Source organism: Thunnus maccoyii, chromosome 2, assembly GCF_910596095.1.
Source record: "Thunnus maccoyii chromosome 2, fThuMac1.1, whole genome shotgun sequence".
NCBI lineage: Eukaryota > Metazoa > Chordata > Actinopteri > Scombriformes > Scombridae > Thunnus > Thunnus maccoyii.
Window position 1 is genome coordinate 12,622,019 of NC_056534.1, and position 20,829 is coordinate 12,642,847.

Genomic DNA, 20,829 nt, shown 5'->3' on the forward strand with positions numbered 1-20,829 from the left:
TCAACAGCCATTTTTGAGAGTTCCAGCATTTTATTATTTAAAACTTATTACCGTAGTCAACATTTTAATTACATGAAAATCATGGGAAACTAACCGTTAACAGAACAGAACAGTATATAAAGGTGTGTCTGAGGGGATAAAAGTTAAGTCTGAGCATGGAGCTTTACGGTATATAAAGGAAAGTGTTCAAGCTGGAGAGACAATTAGCTAAAGTCAGCCAGCTACAACTAAACTTCCATTCTACTGTAATCTCTTTATAATTAGGAATCAAGTGCAGGAAAGATGAGCTGTACAACAGTAAGGCCAAGACAAATAAAACATTAAAAATCACAACTCATGTCAAACTGATCCCAGAACCAAGACTAAGGCGGATCTCAACAGGAGTTTCAGTACTTAAGATTCAAACAGGCTTAACTGTCAGTGATCAGCAGCATAGAGATAACCCCACACCACATAACACATTCAGGAAATAAAATGAGCTAAGTGTTAATTATGTGTAGAGGTTTAGTTTTTATCTGTTTTGTGTGTGTGTGTGTGCGAGAGTCACTGCTAACATGTGACCAAATTTTATGAGGCTTTACCCTTTTAAACTAACAGATTAAGAATCAACAATCATACATCCAGAACAGATTTTAGGGTGGAAAGCATAGTGTTGCTAAAAAACAGTAGATTTGGAGACGACGTCGGTATAGTTCTTCACACACTCTGGGCACCAACATTTTCTGAAAAAGACAAAAGAAAAAAAAAACAAAATTTACTCGAAAAGGGTAAAACTTTTATATATTGATGTATCCAGGCTAACATTGCCAAGGTGTTTTGGCAACTACACAAACAAAACTGTAATCCTAAATGACAAGGATTGTAATCCATACCTGGTTCCTTCAGTGCCTGCGCATTTCCAACCAGCCCAGTCAGCGATTCAGTGTTCCCATTGAGGATTTCAACAGACAGGTTGTTATTCTGCTGCTCCTCCACAATTCTCTTCTGTAGTTCCTCCTAAAGTTACAGCACATACAGTAAGTATATTGTTAGATAAAGATCTTCTCACAGGGATTTTACACCTTGACTTCTGTTTAAGTTTAGTCTTTATTGTTACCTCACACATGACTGTAAGCTGCAACGGCAAGTCGTCCACCTTGACAAAGTCTTCCTCATCGGACTTCTGGCTGGTGTTACCTGAGCCCACCTCCTGCATCAATAAAGTTTAAGGTGTTAATTCCACTGAAAAGTACAACTATTTTTGTTAAAATCTTGATAATAGGATGAATACGCTTTTTGTTAAACCAGTATCTTCAGCCTTGGACTTACATCTACATTGATCATGACGGGAGAGTCCGTGTCAGGGCTGCTAGTGGTGTTTGACTCCTTGGTGAAGTTCTGAGAGGCTTCAGTGCTTTCCTCTGAGGCAGCAACTTTACTCTCCTTCTCGGGGACCTGGTCCTCCACCGTTGCATGTTCTTCTTCTGTGGAATCCACAATCCCAGTTGACTTGTTGTTGGTCTCCGCTACACAAGGGGAAAGAAAAGTTTATGTGAGAGGACAAAGGAATAAAAGACGTACAGAGAGGCTGAAAATACCAAAAAAGTCCCTCACCATCATCTTTCTCAGACCTCTGTTCACTTTGAGTCTCCTGGATTTCATTTGTTGATGTCACCTAAAGGAGGACATAATAACACAGGTCAGACTAAATAAAAAGGTGTTTATGTAAGCGATGACTTTTCACGGAATACATCTTTCACTCTGACCTCCTGCTCCACCTGTCCGTCAGCAGTAGCCTGTAAGGAGGTTTGGACATCTACAGGTCCAGCCTCAAACTCCTCCATCTCTTCCTCCTCGTTTTCATCCTCCCCACTGCCGTAGTTTGTCAGGGCTTGAGTCTCTGCTTTGGAAAGGCCTGAAAGAAAGACAACAGGCAAGAATGAGATGTACAAGCATGTTACATAACATGCATGTATAAATAAATCTCATTTAGGCAGAACAAACACGTAGATAGGTAAAGATACATATTTTCATTTAACAGTCACTTTTTGTGTCTTATTTCCTGCATTACTGGTCATATTCTTTTTTTTTTTAATGATGCATTTGTCATTTTCTCCCGGCCTCTTCTGTTTTTCAAAGTCAATATTTTCAAATAAAAATGTCTCACTCTGACAAGGTAAAGCACTTTCTGTGAAGAATATGTTTTGTTTTAGAAAGAAAATGTGGAAACCCGGCAGGCAGAAAACAGTAATATGTCACCCTTCATGTCTCGCCTCACCTCTTGCACTGTGCATAAACATGAAATATGACTTTTATATGTCTTCTTATAAGTGAATTGTTTGATATTACATCTCAGTTTTACATCCTGACACAACTTTGCAAAACAGAATTGCCAGCTTCATGTTGACAGGGATCGACTGTCCAATCAACTCAACTAGATGTCTGCCAAAAATATGATGTCCTGACAGTACTATACATTTTTCTTTGGAACGGAGTGATGATGACAGAGGCAAGGATTTTCACTTACTGATCGACAGAGGGATTCCCTGTCCATCCCCTTCATCCTCATCTTCCTCTTCAGCCTCTGAAGCATCACTGCTCCTGCGGTTCTTCGTCTCTGTCTGCAGGTAAATCTCCTGGAAAGCAGAATCACCGTCCTGCTCGGCCTCGTCTTGGTCCTGTAAGGGAGAGAGAGAGAGACATTAATGTAACACTGATTACTGATGTAGTGAGTTGTATTGACTGTTTTATTATCAATATCAAAATTACTGACGACCTTGTCTTCATCTGAGTAGGCTGGAGAAATTGATTCATCGCCCCCGGCTTTTAGATTTTCCTAATGGGGGGCATAAACAGAGATTCAAATAAGTCTGATTAACTCATACATACTTTAACTATATTACCAAAAACACAAGCAACTAACCTTTAGACTGTGTTTGGCTTTACTAGATTGCTCAGCCTTCTTCTTGTTTTTGTGTTTGGCTGCCAAAGAGACACTGCTGCTATTGTCCAAGTCTTGCATAAGCCTAAAAAAAGCCAATTCATTGAAGAGGATCTCCGAGATCTCCACCAGGAGGTCTTCCCCACAGTCCTTCAGAGTACGGCCCACAAATTTACTGAGAGATTCCTGGAGCAAGAAAAGAGTGAGAGTCAGACATCAGATCATTTGCTGCTGATCATTTGAACTCGTTTCACCTGCATTTGAGGAAACTGCGATCGGCAGAGTTCATACCTGCAGTATGCCTCCCAGCTGTCTGTGAAAGAAGCGGACAAACTCCTTGCTCTCGTCATTCTGCTGGGTGAGAGTGAGGACCATGCGCCGCACAGATGTCAGCAGCTGGAGGGAACACACCTCGTCCATGTTCTCCTAATTAAGGGGAACATGAAAAAAGTGATTTAGCTGTTAAGGTGATGGTGCACCTATCACTGAGGGGCACCTACCTAAAAGAAATAAAATCCAATACAAGACAACTCATTTCAACATCATATTAAAGCTTAAGATTTTTCTGCTGGCACAAATGCATCACCATATCCGCCCTAGAGCTCCCTGTGTTAGTTATCATACCTTAAGGAAGGGAATGACTTCTGTCATGATATCTTTGATCTGACGATCCAACTGCTGGGTGTCAATCTGAGGGCAGCGCACATCACCGGCCGCACCTGCTGCTCACAGACAAACACAAACAACGACGTCATTTTAATCAGACATTCCGCTAAACGAAAAACAGCAAAGTGGAGGGCGGTGATCGTGTTGCTACAGGACTCAGGCGGGGTCATGTGATTGGGTACCTTCCACTGGTTCAGCAGCGTTAGCAGAAGGATGTTCAGCATTTGAGACTTCAGAGCCACCTGCACCTGCAGTGCTGGCGTTGCAGGGGTTAAACTCAACTTTAAGCTTCATGCGCTCATACTCCCTAATCCTGGCCAGAGCTTTGTCTAAATGAATCACCGTGTTGCCTATTAGAGCAGCACAGAAAGGAGAGCGAGGGGAGTCAAAAGGAGACAGAGATGGGGATACAAAAAAGTTAAAAAATCAATGAAGCAAGAGAGTGAAGACTATAATGGATATTAATGCATCTGCAACCAGGTTTACACAACAGGATCAAACAAAAGTACGCCAGGCCTCACATCTAATCTCTCACTGAAGTTCCCCAAATATGAGAAATATGAGAGACCATCTGTTCATTGCTTAACAGTCCTGAAAATATTATTTCGTTTGTCCATGCGGTATTGATCCTATGGTGTAAACCGGCTAGTAAACCAAGACAAGCCCTGTGCAGCCCTGAGTAGCTCTGCTGTAGTTAAAGGCATCAAGCAAAGCATTTCAGTTGAATACTGGGATGTGGGGAAAGGTTTCAGATGCAGTTTTTAAAAGCTTCAGCCCCTCCTTTTCCCCCCCAAAATCAAATAGTTTATACATGCATAACTAGCATGCATTACCGAGATCATCCTTAGCGAACGGATCCAGGTTGGAGGAGGTCGACACGGTGCTTTCATTGCCCACAGATTCTGCATCATCCCTCTTCTTCATTGTGTCCTGTGTGAGCCTCAAGTTCTTCTCCACCACCTCCTGAAAAAGGTGGAGATTCTGTTGTGAGGCAAACACACAGCGTGTATCTTACATTTCCTAAACCAAAGGATGTCCTAATTATAGGAGGAGATTCATCACAGATCGCATGTGAAAATAACAACAGCATAACATAGAAAATTAGACATTTCATCCATCACTCTTGAACAAAGGCATTATTTAGACATAAAAAAGGCCACAGAAGACCTTGGCCTAGAACAAAGAACACATGTCTGATCTGGAAGAAGAGACGTGGAGAGACGGGGGTCATTTCTTACAGAGAGGCGTCTGAAGTCTTGCTGTCAAGTTAAATTCAAAGACAATGAAGATGGGGAAAGGAAAAATTAAAAGCAGAATAAAGAGAGACGTGAAGCGATGAAAAGAGACAAGGCAGGGGAAGATGAAAGGAGATAAGGGTAAGAGACAAAGTGATGAAAGATGTATTGAAATGTAAAAGAGGAAAGTAAAACTGAATGAAGATGGAAAGGATGACAAGAGGGACTGAGAGAAAGACTTCATTCAGGACTTCAATACAAAAATGAGAGAAAAGAGAACAAACAAGGATGGGCAGCGTGAGAATTCCACGCTGGGAAGCAATAATGTGCCTCTTACTGCATCACTGGTAGCCAGACTCTCACTGGGTGTGAGCTCAGACTGAGAGCCTGCAGCCCACGCCACAGGGCCAAGCGGAGGCAACTGGTCCTCAGCTGCACTCTTCTCTGCCAGATGCCTGGTCACTATGTCCTGGCAGAGACAAAAAGAGAGCCTATTGTGCCACGGACTGATGTTGTCAAGGCAACATGCCATTTATATCAAAGGCCGGGCTCTTTTTTTCCCCCCCTTTTTTAATTCCCACTTGAAATCAAATTGCATCATATACATAATGTTTCACATAATATCTGCCCTCAAATCACAAACACAGATTAGAAAATAATGCTGAATCACAGACTTTAGCTCCACTAGCTTTTGCGGCTGCCATTTCCAAAGTCCCTTCTTTTCCTCCTCTTCAGCTGATTTGTCTTTTATTGTCTACTGCAGGTCTGGTCTGCTCAGAAAGCAGTGACATTCGGATTCAGATTCTTGCAAATATCAAGCAAGTCTAAAATTATCGAGGCGGCCGCTATTGTGTGTAGAAATGTACTGAGAAGTCTGAAAACCTGTCACATTACCATATTGTTCTGTCCTGAGCATTGATATGGTAGGAAATATATCAAGTAAACATAACTCGGGGGCCACTAAGGAAGTTCATAATTAACGATGTGGGAAACATATTGAATAGTCTAAATCTATGGAGAGTTTTAGGGTGCTACTGTATATGAAACTTCAGCTATAAGAAGAAAAATATGGTGTATTTTTGTTATCTCCAGGCCTAATATACAATTGCTGTGCGCTGGAAAAATGCAATTGTGATTTGAGTCTGACCAAATTGTACATTATTAGTAGTTTTCTTCTTTTCCTTTTTCGTTCTGTTTGTGTTTTTAATTTATTTTTCATTATTTTTTGTTTCTCTCCTCAATGATTATTGTGTTTTGCATGTTTGACATATATATACATAAATATAATGGTTAAAGAGGGGCAAAGCAGCATGAATATCTATTGTAAACTGAGCCTGACATAAAGGGCATAAACATATTTGATCCAGACAGCAGTGGTCACTAAGCCAGTTACATGAATCTGTATTTACCTGTAGGGAATACAGCGCTCTCTGGCGTAAGTAGTCTGTATTGAGCAGCTGCAGCTCATGGAAGAGCTCGATGAGAAAGTGGGGTCGGGACTCATTCTGGGAGATCAAAGTCGCCACCTCAGAGTAAATGGTTTCCCTCAGCGCCTCAAACAGAGAGAAGTCGCTGCTTGCATCTGCAGTTTCAAGATTTGACAGGAAGAGATTTGGATGGATACTTGCATCGTGTCATTTGTGAGTAAAAACAACACAGTAACAGATAATAATATTCAAAGCAACCGTTACGCAGGTCAGTTTTGGAAGTTTTGGGTTTAAGTTCAATAACCAACAATTGTCCATGCGTGGGATGCTTAGGTGATGTCAGAACAACCAAATGATGCTGGGATTTGCATGGTGAGTTTACCTGGTGCTTCTGTGCATGCAATTCTGTTAGAGAGGAAGGGTGTTCTCCAAGCATAGGCTGTGAGTAAGATAAATTAAAGTGACAACAAATTAAATTAACCCAAAATTAAAACATGTGGTCATGCAATATGTGCAAAAAAAAAAAAAAGAAGAAAAATCATATAAAAAGGAGATATTATATTTATGGTTAAAATATTCTGAAAAAATAAGTCAGTTGAAGTTTAATAAATGTTTAAAAAAAACAACAACATACAACAGGGTGGAGGTGGGTGCTAAAACTTTCACAAAAAGTAGTTTTAGCCGTACCAGAGGAGAGATCATTTCGTTTGTTCCCAAGCTTAGTTTTGCTGTCTAGTTTCTCTTGAGTCAACTTGTCCAACAGACTCTGATTCTGATCCTTCTGACGAGGCGGGGCTGCCCTCTCCTGGACAAAGTCTGCAGTGCTGCTAACACTGTCGCTCTCATGGCCTGAGGAATGCACCAAAAAAATAAGAATAAAAACACTAGTAGGAATTTTCTCATTAATTTGGTTAGAGTAAATACTTGGAAGGACACCAAAAAATAAACGTGTGCAATCCAATACAATCTAATACTGCCAAGCCACAAATACTACCTTTGGGTAACTAGTAAATCTTTGATGAGACAGTCAGAGAAATGTTGATTAAACTCTGCTTTTAATACCTTCACTGTTCTTGTTGTGCCCTTTGCTCCTCCTGCGGCGACTCTTGCTTGGTGTCTTGCTTCGGGAGGCCAGGTTGGCTTGAGCGGAGGCCTTGCGTCCAGCCTTGAAAGTCTTTGTGATGGTGGTGGGATCAACAGGATCAGGCATGCTGCTGAAGCTTTCTTGTGAGGCCTGGTCAAAGTCTTGAGGTCGTGAGCGGCGGCGGGCCAGGGTGGGGGAGGAAGTCGGAGACTCTTCCTCTGTTTTAGACAGGTGATGCAGGACGGTGTTGTTTGTGTAGGAGGTGTTGAGCCAGCCAGCTGTTCTGAAGGGGTCATAGGGGAAATAAATACGCAGTATGAACGGCAATGTTGACAAGAATAAATACAAATGTCTTTTTAGGGAAAAAATGATGACATACCCTCTGTCTGTAGCTGAGTTAAGAGGAGAGCGCTGCAGTGGAGGAGGGAAACTCATGTACTCTGTTTTGATAGAAGCGTTTGGGTCTAAATGCTGCTTCTGGTGGTCAGGGGTAGCCTGAGCTGCCGCGCCCTGAGGGAACTCGCCCATGGCAGTAGGGAAGAGTGGAAATAAGTTAAAGCCTGCAGAGTGAGAGAAAGAAAAAAATAATATTTCCTTAAGTTAGTGTGTTAATAGGAAAAAAAAAAATCAATTAAATCATGAAACAGCAGGGCTGTGCTCCCTTTTCTGGATGAAACTCTCCATCTTTTATACAACGAGCTACTATATCAGGTCAATGCCTTCTACTGACCAAAATGAGTGGATTTAAGATTCTGTACTTCATTACTTTGGTCCAGCCTGCCTGCGCAGCAGATAGTCTTAAAGCCACATTCATATTCATAACATATCCTATATTACTATTAGAAATGAGTTATTAGTTTGAAAAATATTAACGCAAAATTGAGAATTATTACTCATACCAGTAATAGCAGCACAGTTAAGCTACAGTAATTTTTTATTGCAGAGGATTTTTGTCAGGATTTTTAAAATCCAATGAATATATGTACCTTTATTGATTTTAGAATAACTGAGAAGGTTTTTTGCACACTACATCACATCATAATCAGAGAATGCATTTATCATTTCTTATTTAGATGTTTTAGCTCCCTGTTGCTTCTAATGCCTGCAATTCCTGACATTTTCTGTGTGAAAATCAAGCCTAAGGGCTGATAAATATGCACGTCATACTGGGAGCGAACGGGGATAAGGCAGCAGTTGACATGTTGTTGGTTGGAGGATGCAGAGTAGAGGAGAAGGGGAGGAAGACACCAGGAGAGACTGAGGGACAGGAGCTGGATTCCTGGGATGAGCCCTGGTTCTGTGTCTGCCAACCTGCTGTTGAAGATGAAGGCTGCTGCTGCTGCTGCTGCTGCTGCTGCTGTTGCTGCTGCTGCTGCTGGCGGAGGAGCTCATTCAGGACCTGTTTTAGTCTGGAAGACAGGTGTGACAGAATACAGAACATTTAAAAAAAGATGAACCACATCATAGAAAAAAGTGGTGTACTTTTTTATACTACTGCTTTCACCTTTGTACGTTGTTTTGCTGCCAAGCCAGCTGGGTGTAACACTGGTTGAGCTGGTGCATGACCAGGTGGACCTGTGGTGACGACACATTGTTGGGTAACACACTGTACTGACCCGTCAGCAGGGTTTGCAACATATAAGACAGCGTCTGTGGAAGGAGGGAGAGAGGAGAGGAATGATATTTATTGAGGCATTTGTCAATTACGACTGTCATTCAGTGTCTGTGCGTGCATGTGTTCGGTAAACCAACCTGCTGGTCCTGCAGGAGTGTCTGACACATGCTGGTGCTGAAGTCCAGCTGTCTCTGCAGCTGGCTGACCTGCTCCTGCCAGTGGCATGAACCCTCAGTGAAGGAGAGCTCAGAAGCCCAGCGCAGGTTCTCTTGCCGCCTTGTACCTCCATGTTGGCTCACGGACTGGTTCAAACTTCTGGACTGCTGCTGCTGCTGCTGTTTGGTCTTCGCCTTAGTATGAGGAGAGGGATGCCCACTACTCTCACATGAGAAGGCTGGTGGAGGCTTCAGGTTGCTGGAGACACAGACAAGTGAGCATATCATTTTAAAAGACAGATTACAGATATCAGTAATGGATATTTAGGAAAATCATTCTGCAGTCTGACCATGCTTGATTCTTCCTGTTACTGTAGGGCCGCTGGTTCCTGCTGGATGAGTAGATGTGGATGTCATCGTCAGAGCTGCTCTCTGCACAGTCGTCCTGTTCATCTTCCTCCTCTGCACCCATTTCTGAGCGATATTCTTCCTCATCGTCATCGTCCTCGTCATCAACGTCATCAAGGTGGCAGGGAGTGGAACCCCAAGTAGCCATTGTCCTAATGACAAATCAGCAAAATGGTTTAAAATTGAGCTGCTTGTGGAATAATTATTAATATGTGTATATAACTTGGACCTTCATGAGACAAGCCCCTGGAGCAATAGGTCTCCTACCTTTCATCCCTACTGACAGACTGTGAGGGTGTAGCAAGTCCCTCTTGGTCTTCAAGCCTGTCACAGAGACCACTACGCCTCTGGTGTTCAGCCATCAAGGACTCTAAGTGCTTTCTGCGCTGACGCAGTTCTTCCCGCAGGATCTGGTGGCGACGCATCTCTGACCAAAGCTGCTGGTAATGGAAGAACAGAGGGGTAGGTTAACAGATCTATGGGGTTCTCAACGCAGAGGTTTTGTTTTGATCTTGTTTATTTTGACATGTGTCACCTCGTTGTCAGTGACTGAAGAAGTAGCTGCTTCTGGAGCAGTGGGTTTGAGCACAGGTGAATTGGTTTTGTGTCCAGAGGAAGAAGACACCTGGACGGTAGCCGGAGTGGAAGCTGCAACTGGAACCTTCCTTAGCAAACCCTGCTGACTCACTGTGCTCGACACAGATGACTAGAATAGACACCGCAAGAGATAAAATGGTATATTTCAGATACATACATCTAACCATTTAAAGAAATAGCTGCTGTATATAGTTTTAATTCTTTCCTTGCACAGTTGAGACAGCCTCAACAATCGACTGTTTTAGAATGAATGCAGTGTTTGTAAAGTGGAACCTTGAGTGGATTCAAATATATTGTAATATAGCTAAAACAGAACAGCAAAGGCCAAAGACCATTACTGTATATCATAAATATTTATATTTAGTAGCATTTGGCAGCTTGCAGGGGCTATTGGGAGACCTGTTGTGCAATTTGTGTGTATTTGTGTGCATGGGTAGACTTAGATATCACTATTTTTTGTGCATACTCTGTGTTTGTGTTTTTGTGTGTGAAATACCTGCAGGTCAGGGCAAGCCCACTGCAGGTCCTGGATCTTGCCCTGGATTTCCATGAGTCTCTGGCGTTCTTCATGGAGTTGCTTCAGCTCCTGTTTCTGCTGACGCAGCTTCTCTTCATACAGCTTCTCCCTGTAAATCAACCCAGGACATAAAGATGAAAACAAGAAGATAACAAAATATTCAGAATACACTGAAAAACAAGTTTTTTGAAAAAACTTTAAATTTTGTCAGGCAGGATTTTCAGATCTTTCATACACCATACCTAGCCTTGCTAGAGAGTGTGAGGTCTCTGGGATTCTGTTTAGATCCAGTCCCCAGTGGCCCTGCCACGGTAGCTCTAGTATTATTTGGCTGTTGGTGTAAAGCTTCGTCCTCATTTGCTGTTGTGCCATCTGTGTCGTCACTCTGCAAACAGACACACACTGTTCAGCTTAAGATTGAGTCAATAGGCCTTAACCACAAAAAAGGTGCTATTCTGGATGCAGAAGGATAGACAGTGCTTCAGTTGTTAAACCAAGAATAGACCTGAAAACACTTTAATGCAGTTCAAGGGCATCTGCAGTCATGGGCCCATTTTTGTTTGTTTTTGTTTTTCTTACTCCCACAAATAAAATCACCAAACATGACGCAAGATGTTAGATCCAACAAGTGAAGTCATATTAAAGAAAATCATCATTCAGTCATCTGCCTCACCTGAACCATGGCCACCAGCTCCTGCAGCTGCCGTAGTTTCTGCTTCGCTGTCTGCCGATGAACCTTCTGGGCAAAACCTGCTTCATTCCCAAGGCTGCTTCTCCGGCTAGACCCCGAAGCCTCGCTGTCTGGAGCTACAGCCTGTGCCCCTTGATCATTATTCAGACCGTCCTCATCCTCATCATCATCCTTCACCTGATTATAGGGGGTGTCCCTATTATACTGGCACTCTAAATGGGAGCAAAGTTATAGGATTATCATCTACGTTTCGTAAAACACTCTGTAATATTATGTCATTGAAAAGTGGGTCTCTTGCCTACTGTAAACTAGATTAGACTAGATTGACTGAGATTGAATGTTGCCAAGTTTGAAAAGAATATTTGAAACCCATTTAACTTTCAAGGAAAAATTCAGTTATACAATGTGAAAACTCAAGAGAACTGTTACAATCAGGTGTAACGGTGAGCTGTTATGAGTGTGTGCATGAGTGTACCTATGGCTGAGGGGATGTTAAGGCTGCGGAGGTTGGCTGCTGACCGGTTGTTGATCTCACACTCAGTGTTGAGTCTGCCATCCCGGTTATTAGTGGCACTACTCCTGACACTGCGCCCATTGGTCAGGCTGTTCAAGTCTGTCCAGTTTCCACTGCGCTGTGGGTTTCTGAACAGATCGGCTGACTGTTACGCATACATCACAAAAGCCAGTAGTTGAATTACACACACATAATCTAATGCTGAACTTGAGCCCAAAGACGACACAGCTTTCCCCTATTTGCCCTCCCACTGACAGTGTTTCAGTATAGTTTCGCCATTTTAACAAAATCTGTTCAATCTAAATATGATTAACCTCTTGATAAAAGTCCAATCAATCCATTATTTGTTCAGAAAAACTGTCATTTTATGTATTTACACACCCACCTGATGTTAGTTACAGGCTGGCGATTCTCCTGCTCAGAGTCAAACATGGCCTCAAACATAGAGCCGTCCTCTGTCTCATCCTCCTCCTCCTCCTCATCGTCATCCTCCTTCACATTTTCATTGACTGCATCCACCATCATATCAGAAGTCTGCTCATAGTACTGAACCAACTCACGCAGCTCATTCAGACGCTTGTGAACCTCCTTTAGCTTCCTGTAGGGTGACAAAGGGAGAGTGTACAAATGTGTGAATGAAATATGAATACTCACTGGAGTTAATAATTAAAAAGGTTATGTGACACGCCAGGACACTGTCTTTCCAATTCCCCCTTCTATTAAAAGTCAAAGTGCAAGGTCACCTACAGAAAAGCACCCTTAAAACGGGTGGAGACAGGTGTTCATGAACACTTCAGCAAAGACTGATTTTAGTCCACAGAGGGATTTGTAGTAGATTTTCCTGCTGTAAAGTTATACTACACCACTCCCACTCTATTCTACAATACTCTGCTGCTGAAATCTGATCCGCCTGTTCAACTGGTTGGTGTTTTGTGTTTTTTTTGTGTACCTGAGCTTGTCTGTGGAGTTGGAACTGTCCTGGTGTTGTGTGAGAGAGGGATGAAAGGAAGTAGAGGCTGAGGCCCCATTAGAGCAGAGAGCAGATGGACAATCTGAGGATCCTCCCATACTCAGACTGCACTGTGTTGACAAGCCACGACCTGAGGGTAACCACATACAGTTTTAAAAAAAAAAAAAAAAAAACACACACACACACACAGAATATTGTAAAACAATGCATGAGAAATATTCTTACAAGAGTTATTGTTGAGTGTCTGGTCTCTGAGTGAATGTAGCTCCTGCAGGATCTTGTCCATAGTTTGCTTCTTGTCTTGGAGTTCTTGGAGCTTTGTGAGTTTGGCACTGGCAGCTGTTGCCCCAGTGTCTAGGCCAGAGTGGGGACCAGATGCAGAGTGAAGAAGGGGCCTGTGTGGAGGTGGACCAACAGCCTGGGGAGCCCTGGACCAACACACTTCTCTGGAGAGGGAAAGGCTCTCTGCCTGACGACGGTTGTCTGGCACTGCCTTAGTCTGCAGGGCATAAACAGTGGCAGCTTGAACTGAAACTTTGTTAATACATTCAACTGTTTAGATACATTTCTTGATAAAAAATAAAAAAAAGTTAATGTTGCATGTCAGATGAGTGACAAATTAGGGCTGAACATGTCAACATTATCACTTAGTCTCTCCATTTAATTGTATTGTGACAAAATTCTCACAGAGATATTGTGGTTCACAGTTTTTACATCTACATAAATTTAAAGTTACATTTTTTAGATGTCACAGCATGATATCTTAAATACTTGAGAACATACAGTAGGGTCCAAAAGTCTGAGATCAGTGGTCTCAGACTTTTGGACCCTACTGTATATTTTAAAGATTAGAAGATTTTATTTACAGTAAAACACCAAATAACATTTGATTCCATGAGACAATTCTGAGTAACATGCAATTCTTTATATTTTTAACAAAATATAACATACCAACAGTGACATTATGACACGCTTTAATAATTATTATTTATTATTATTAATTAACTGGAGTACATAAGTCAGTAGCCAGTTCATTAAAGGAAATATTCCAAAATGACATAATGTTATTATTTAAGAAGACAATGCAGATGCAGGGACTACTGTACCTGAGAGTCATGTAGCTGGTTGTGGAACCGCTGGATCAAATCGTTCAATTCATCATTCAGCTCTGATGTAATGCTCAGGCCTGACACACTGCCTGTGGTTTCTGTGACAACTAATGCAACACCAAATGCCAAAGGAATTAAACATAGTGGAGGGTTTGTTAATGTGTTTTAATCATTAAATTAAAAAATTATACATTTACCAGAAATAATTATTAACAGTTCTGTCAATTAAAAATTTTGTGAGTGACTTACCTTAAATCCACACAAAAAATACTAGTATGTGAACATGTCTGTGACTGTGTGTGTGTGTGTGTGTTTCTCACCAGTGTCCTCAATCACAGCAAGTGCCTGTTCTGCACTGTGCTGCATGGCCATCAGTGCTTCCTGTCGGCCCTGCAGGGCCCTGAGCTGTTCCTGCTGCTCCAGCATCTTCTTCAGTAGCTCGTGCTGCTTACGCAGGTTCTCCAGCTCTTCCTTCTGGTCAGCTCTCACAGTTTCTGGCCTGCCGCCCTACAGAATACACACCCACATTCCATTACCAAGACTGACTCTACCAAGACACAGCAACATCAATACTACACTGTTACTCAGCAGCAATGGTAGAAGAGGCTTGTCAGGTACTGACAAAGCAAATAAAGAATAACCTACAATGATTTTTTAAAAAAACGAAAATTGCTTAGTTTAAAGACAAAATAACATCATGATACCAATAACACTGGATACATGCAAATCAACAGAAAGCATGAACAAGGGTAAAAAGTGGCAGATTTTTTTTAAAACAGTCCTCAATAAATGTACAAACCGTTGCATTGGAGGTATCTGAAGAGCGCACCTCAATGTTAAGAGAAGTGCTCTCTGCCAATGAACCTGAGCCCACTGCAGAGTCCAGGGTCCCCACATCATCCTCCTCGGTATCCCGTGCCTATGGAAACAGTGGAGTGACATATAGGTAGCCAAATGTAAAGAAGTATGAAAAGTAGATGAAAAAAATTTGCTCATCAACTGTTTGCCATTATGAAAAGTAACAACAACAACAAGTTACTGAAAACTATTCAAAAGACAATATGCTCCCCCAGATGCTCCATACATGAGAATGCATGCACACATCAACTAATGAAATACAGAGTACAAAAACCCATCTGTTCAATAAATATTTATATTTCTTGCAAATATGACTAAATAAATGAAGGCACAATAATTCCAAAGAGAATTACACAGGAAAGGAAGGTAGCATGCTATGTCCTAATTTTATGAGAAGATGAAAGCAGATGAAACATGACCTGACTGTTGAAGTGTTTCGAGACACACAGAAAGACAGCAATTAATAATATATGTGCGGCACGCTGCCAAGATAAAAAGGCAAACAGGTTCCTTTTCAACTATGTATAAGCTAAGAAACAACCTTATATATGAAAGAACACATTTTACTGAAATTGTAAACATTTGTCTGACACAATAGGAAAAAAACAGTACTAGAAGATTAAAGAGAAGCTAAAGAAACAAATGACAGACTAACCAGCATTTTCTGCAGGAACCGTAAATAGGACTTCTCCTGCTCTTTGAGGTGGTCGATGAGATGGGAGAGGCGCTCCACGTTTGCCGGCACGTCATTCTTCTCCACCAGGTCATCCCGCATGGAGCTCGCCTTACTGATGTACTCCCGGATCTGTACTAGTTTGCTCACCACCTGAGACCATACAAAGAGAGAGGGGGGGGGTGGGATGGTGGTGTGAGGGTTTGAGTATCAGAGGTGTAAACCAAAGAGAAGACAGAGAGAGACTAAAGGAAAGGAAAGGTAAGCGAGCATCTGAAGCGATGGCTCAGACTGGGCTAAACAAGGGCAGAAAGGGGGTTGGGCGCAAAACTCACCGGGCACCAAGGGTGGCATATTTATAAATTGCCCTAAATACAGCCTAGTTTTAGCTGCACTAGCTCTCCCTCACTTTCATCCTAGTTTTGGTTTCTCAGAGCAGTCTGGAGTGCAGTGATACGTACATATGCTATGTACATACGACCAGGGAGGCAAGCTTGAAATTAAATGTAAAAAATAATCTCCAAAGCAGGGTTGTTAACTACAAAATGAAATTTAATGAAAACATTAAAAGCAATAAACACCAATATTATACTGGGTTTTTGCACAAAGTAACCAGAATATTTCAAAGGGGGTGTGCCAGTGTTGCTTATCAGTGCTTATTACTGCTGTTACATCAAGCCTTACTAACAGGCAGGCTAGTTTTCTTTGTGTATTTGCTGGTAACGCTTGTGAGAAACCACAGTATGGAATTTGCTTTTTTAAAAAGGTTGTGGAAGAGACATGTTTGCCAGTGTTGTAGTTCCCCGTGCCTTCCAAGAGATGTTACTTTTAACTTTACTGACTTCACCTTAAAATTTGTAAAAAGTAATCCCTCAAAAACAAAGTTAAGTAAAAAGATATGAGATAACGTTCAGTGCCTATTGTCTCTGTAATTTGGATGTGTTGAACAGGACTATCAATTCAATATCAAAACATATTCGAGTTCTATGCAGTTATTCATACAGCAACTTCTTTTTTAAAAAGCTGATAAAGTTATTTTCTATATTCTTTTTCGAAAAAAAAACTCTTGTCATGTACTGATTTAGCAGGGATTGGTTTACTGCAATTGAGCTCACTGCTAATTCAAGTATAGCAGAATCATTGTCATATAAGAATGACATTGTACAGAGACAACGAAGTATAGTTAAGTCTTAATTCTGACCAAAAAAACATTTACTTACAGTAACAGTCGAAAGTTTGGACACACCTTCCCATTCACTTCAATGAGAAAGTGTGTCCAAACTTTTGATTGGTACTGTACAAACCTAGGCTTCAACAGTTCAACAGACACAAAACATTAAAATATTTTATTTCTCATATGACTTGCTGTGTGTTTTCCAGAGCAAGACCTCAGACTACATGGCATCAAGTGTATGCTCAATCATGAAACAAAGGTAAAAGCTGAGAAAAACATATTGCCAATGAAACTAAACATTACCTGGCTGCTGTCTATTCTGGGATCTCCTCTCCCATATTCTCTGTGCGCCGAGGGCCCTCTCTCAATGCCACCACGGCTGAGCCTTGACGATTCCTTGGTAGGAACTACAGGGGTTAATGTATCCCTGAATCCTGGGCTCTGTTTCTTAGTTTCCTTGGCAATAGCTGGGGTGGCTGGGGCAGAGGAGGAGGGAGGGAGCAGCTCCTTGCTTTTGTTAGTATTTACATGAAGAGGTAGGAAGTTGTAGGGCTTCTTGTTCTCTCCAGCTAACTGGCGCTGGTTGTTGGCAGCTGTGACACGCCCCTGGGAGTCACTGCCGATGCTCCTCTAAGGAAAAAGAAGATGCAAGTCAGACAAATCACCACTCTAGACTTTTATTTTTAAAACTTAAGACACTGTAAGCATTGAGGTTTTAATTACTGTCCAGCCTAGAGAGGTGGAATTTTCATTGTAGAAAAACATTTTTTTTTCTGACCAAAACACATTGTATACATCCACATAAGGAGTTATTACCACCTGTGCTACACAAGTAAATGTGACAGTAGTCCAGTAAAAACTATGCCCCATCTACACTGGTACAACATCTTCTCTCTGACTTCAGCTTTGTCCACCAAGGAAGTGCCTCACCAATACAATACCAACCTTGCTTTCTCTTTACACTGTTCTCACTTTCTTCTCCTGTTTCCATGTACAGCTCTGCTATTCTATCTCCTTCAGCTCCGCTGCAGACCAAGGCCGGCCAAACAACTCCATACCAAACTATGAAAAATATTCTGCAGTTGCTTCCTCTGCTGGCTGCTGGAGCAGCACAGCAGTGCACTGGCATTTTATCGCTGAACAAGAACTGCAATTTTTTACTTTGTTTGACAGCATAATAAACCTTAAGCAGTGTTTCCCCTATAATTGTACAGGCCTGGTGGGCCACCGGGCCAACGAGAGGCCCCTCTGGGCCAAAAAATCTTTTCTCTGATGCCAAAAATAAGGCCAAATATCAAATCATTTGGAAATCAATAATCATTTGCAGTTGGGAGCCTCTGTGCGGCACTGTTCTGAAACGTGAGTCAACCTCTGCGTCATTGCCTGGGAAACTCTTGACGTGATGTGAGTGCCTCGTCTCTTTAGGGTTTTTTCGGTGTGTACCGCTGGGCCTGAAAAAATTCTAGGGGAAACACTGCTTAAGATTTTTATTTCACGTCTATGAGATTCTAAAAATGACACTAGTAAAAAGTGAGACTTAATTTCTACTGATCTGCAATCAGTAGAAATTAACATCATGCCAATGCAGTGCTTGTGTTTCCTCATACTTATGTTGGCAGGAGACTTACAATACTGCTCATCAAAACATTGCTCTATAGCACTAGTAGTGGTAAAAACTCCACAGTGTACCTTTAAAGTCAAATTTTACATCCAATGAGATCATACTAGGAGCACTACAGAGACACTACCCACTATGTGGTGTATTGTGTAACAGATCAGCAAGCCAACAACTTGTCAAACAGAAATGAACAGCACCAAATGGGACGTGTTAACAAAAACATTTAAAAACCACAAGATGAGACTTGACAAGTAGGGCCATCTGCAGTTACTAGTATATTACTGATACACTGGCAATACACTAAAGATGTTGCCTTGGCTATGGGTGGTTATTTCTCTTGAGTGTCTGACAAACCATCAGCTTTTTCAGATATCTTTGTCCACAGAAGGAGCTACTGTCTCCTCCATATCACTACCAGTTAGTCACTCAAGCCATGTTAAAAAAAATCTAGCCCTCTTCTCTTGGAACATGCATTAAGAACAACATATTGATCACATGAAACACATGGAACAATAAATGTTTCTAATGGAGCACAGCAGCTTTTCACCTCATCCAGGTCTGTGAAATTGATCCTCTGACGCAGCTTGTCCAATTCAGCCTGGTCTGGGACAGACATCTGGGTGGTGTATTTGATGTGAGGAAAGGAATGAGGAGTGCGGGCCCTCCTGCGACCAGCCCCAGGGGTTGACTCTGGAGAAATATCATTAGTCAGGCGGCTCTCCACCACCGCAGCTGACAGTTTCTTCTTGTTTTTCTCTGAGGATCGGTTGGCTTTCTTCTGCTGCACACCCCAGTCCTGATAAACAACAAAACATTTGAACTGTTAGTTATTATGTGTGCTTACTTTCGTGGGGCCAGATAAACTACTACTGTACATATCAGACATATGGTGACAAAAATAAGGTCATTTGCTATGCTTTTCACCTAGAAAGAGAGGTTTATTTTGTTGAACAGTGCATACTTTATAGTTTTAAGAGTGTCAATTACAGAATTATGGTGAAATTGGTTGTATATCATATATGCAGGAAGTGTTGCGAAGCCCCTTCAAATATAACACTATGAACAACTGTCATATTCAGCTATTCTGACCAGCCCATACCATGTTATTGAGTCTATCTTCCAGACTGCCATTTGTTACAGTCCAGTTGTGCAGCTCTTCTGCACTGTCATCAAAAGGAGTGCCTCCAGTTGCCATGTCACCCACTTGCAGCTTGCTGGAATTCACAACAAAATTCATACTGGTCATCACACAGATAGCACAACAACAAGCAAGTTACACAAGTCTTGCTACATTAAAAAAAAAAAAAAAAACATGCTACAGTTGAGGAGAATTTTAAGTTTCTTGCTAACGTTACTTTAGATATTCTTAGTCACTTGACACTGTAACGTTAGCTAGAAAGCAAACTTGACATAGTAATACATGTCTTATTTAAGCTAGTTCATCAAATTTCTCCCAGTATCTTCCTTGGCATGTTATTACTTAGCTATTAACGGTAATTCTCTGTTAATAACGCTGCTCACTTATCACTGATAACACAGATACGTTTTCAGAACCTACTGTATAGCTAACATGAAAGCATCAAATGCGTCATTTCTTACCAACAGCACGTTTAGTGAGCAGTTAACTTTAGCTAACGTTAACTTATCCAAGTCACGAACAGCTCGACAACATCAGTGCGTTGATCGTGTACCGGCTAGTGATTCTGCCCCTGTCCGTTAACGTTAGCTGCCGTTGGACTCTTGTTTACGGCCCGCTCGGATTCCCGGGGAAAAACAATGAGACCTTCCCTCCACCACGCAGCGAGTTAGCGCGATCCTTCTGTAACTACTCCCCGCAGGGACCGCAGCTTGCGTTAGCTTGGCAGGCAAAGTGTGAAGCTATAATCATTATTACAGTGCTTGTAGTCAGCTCAAACAAACGTTGATTGTCAGTGTGTGTAGCTTGTTTCTTGGTGAACTTTACTAGCTTACCATTTGTGACCTAGTTCCGTCCCAGAATCGCCATGGCAACCCCGATCTGCACCGTTAAGTTAGCTAACACGCTGAATGTCAAAAGAACATCACCTTTACATTTATTTGTGTCTATCATAAAGGCGAACAAAGCCCGATTTCAAAGAGTCACCGAGCTTGCACAGGTTGCTGGCTAATGCTATGTAGCTTGCTAACAGCGGAGCTAACTTTTAAATGCCTCGACACAAAAGTTGAAACAAACAAGCGTCTTAGCTCATGTTAACCAAGCTCAACTTCAATCAGGCATCGAGAATTGAAGCTCGGGTTTGTAAACTGACAAGTCTAGCTTACATTAACAGAAGACAGCTAACGAAATATCTGGCATTTGGGCATATTAATTAAAATGGTACTAGCCAAGTTAGTTTGCAGTTTAATACAGTGAACGTTGATGTTACCGTTCAAAGTGAAACTGAAACAGCCGTCCTAACCGAGCACTTCATATGTTGCAGATTGCTTTACAGATTCTCTAGGAGTCTGGTTAAAGCCATGTGAGAAATGATAATGTCTTGTCGGTCCCAGAAAATGCAGCAAGCCTCTTTTCACCAACAACTCCTTGAATGGACGTGACCCTGGCCTGATATAAACACT

General features: G+C 41.8%; 1 protein-coding gene across 8 annotated transcripts; it reads right to left on the reverse strand.

The window, feature by feature from the left end:
- Window positions 1-10: 10 nt before the first annotated feature.
- Window positions 11-20,825, reverse strand: pcm1 (pericentriolar material 1). Of its 8 annotated transcripts, XM_042433766.1 has the most exons (41): window positions 20,637-20,824; window positions 20,203-20,273; window positions 19,331-19,445; window positions 18,779-19,027; window positions 16,917-17,243; window positions 15,422-15,592; window positions 14,708-14,827; window positions 14,229-14,415; window positions 13,906-14,015; window positions 13,025-13,298; window positions 12,779-12,929; window positions 12,215-12,427; window positions 11,791-11,957; window positions 11,298-11,527; window positions 10,867-11,009; window positions 10,604-10,733; window positions 10,046-10,216; window positions 9,778-9,950; window positions 9,453-9,662; window positions 9,085-9,361; window positions 8,837-8,982; window positions 8,500-8,741; window positions 7,712-7,892; window positions 7,311-7,615; window positions 6,936-7,097; window positions 6,631-6,687; window positions 6,231-6,403; window positions 5,159-5,290; window positions 4,420-4,549; window positions 3,769-3,936; window positions 3,545-3,642; window positions 3,212-3,346; window positions 2,903-3,106; window positions 2,756-2,815; window positions 2,507-2,657; window positions 1,746-1,894; window positions 1,594-1,654; window positions 1,309-1,505; window positions 1,097-1,189; window positions 873-996; window positions 11-722 (listed from the first exon to the last, which is right to left on the reverse strand). In XM_042433766.1, exons 3-41 carry the CDS (start codon window positions 19,424-19,426, stop codon window positions 697-699), a joined length of 6,393 nt encoding a protein of 2,130 aa, XP_042289700.1. In that variant the 5' UTR covers window positions 19,427-19,445; window positions 20,203-20,273; window positions 20,637-20,824; the 3' UTR covers window positions 11-696. The 8 variants fall into 8 exon arrangements, with proteins under 8 accessions (XP_042289700.1, XP_042289685.1, XP_042289709.1 ...); XM_042433751.1 differs by lacking the exon at window positions 20,203-20,273; XM_042433775.1 differs by lacking the exon at window positions 20,203-20,273 and having other exon boundaries at window positions 9,778-9,947; window positions 20,637-20,823.
- Between the last annotated feature and the right edge of the window lie 4 nt (window positions 20,826-20,829).

Excerpts from the sequence above, each read along its gene's own strand:
- pcm1 (XM_042433751.1), bottom strand. The coding sequence starts at position 19,426 with ATGGCAACTGGAGGCACTCCTTTTGATGACAGTGCAGAAGAGCTGCAC. Across the intron at positions 12,428-12,778 it reads AACTCCACAGACAAGCTCAG|GAAGCTAAAGGAGGTTCACA; the intron begins GTACACAAAAAA and ends GTCACCCTACAG. Across the intron at positions 5,291-6,230 it reads GAGCGCTGTATTCCCTACAG|GACATAGTGACCAGGCATCT; the intron begins GTAAATACAGAT and ends TGTCTCTGCCAG.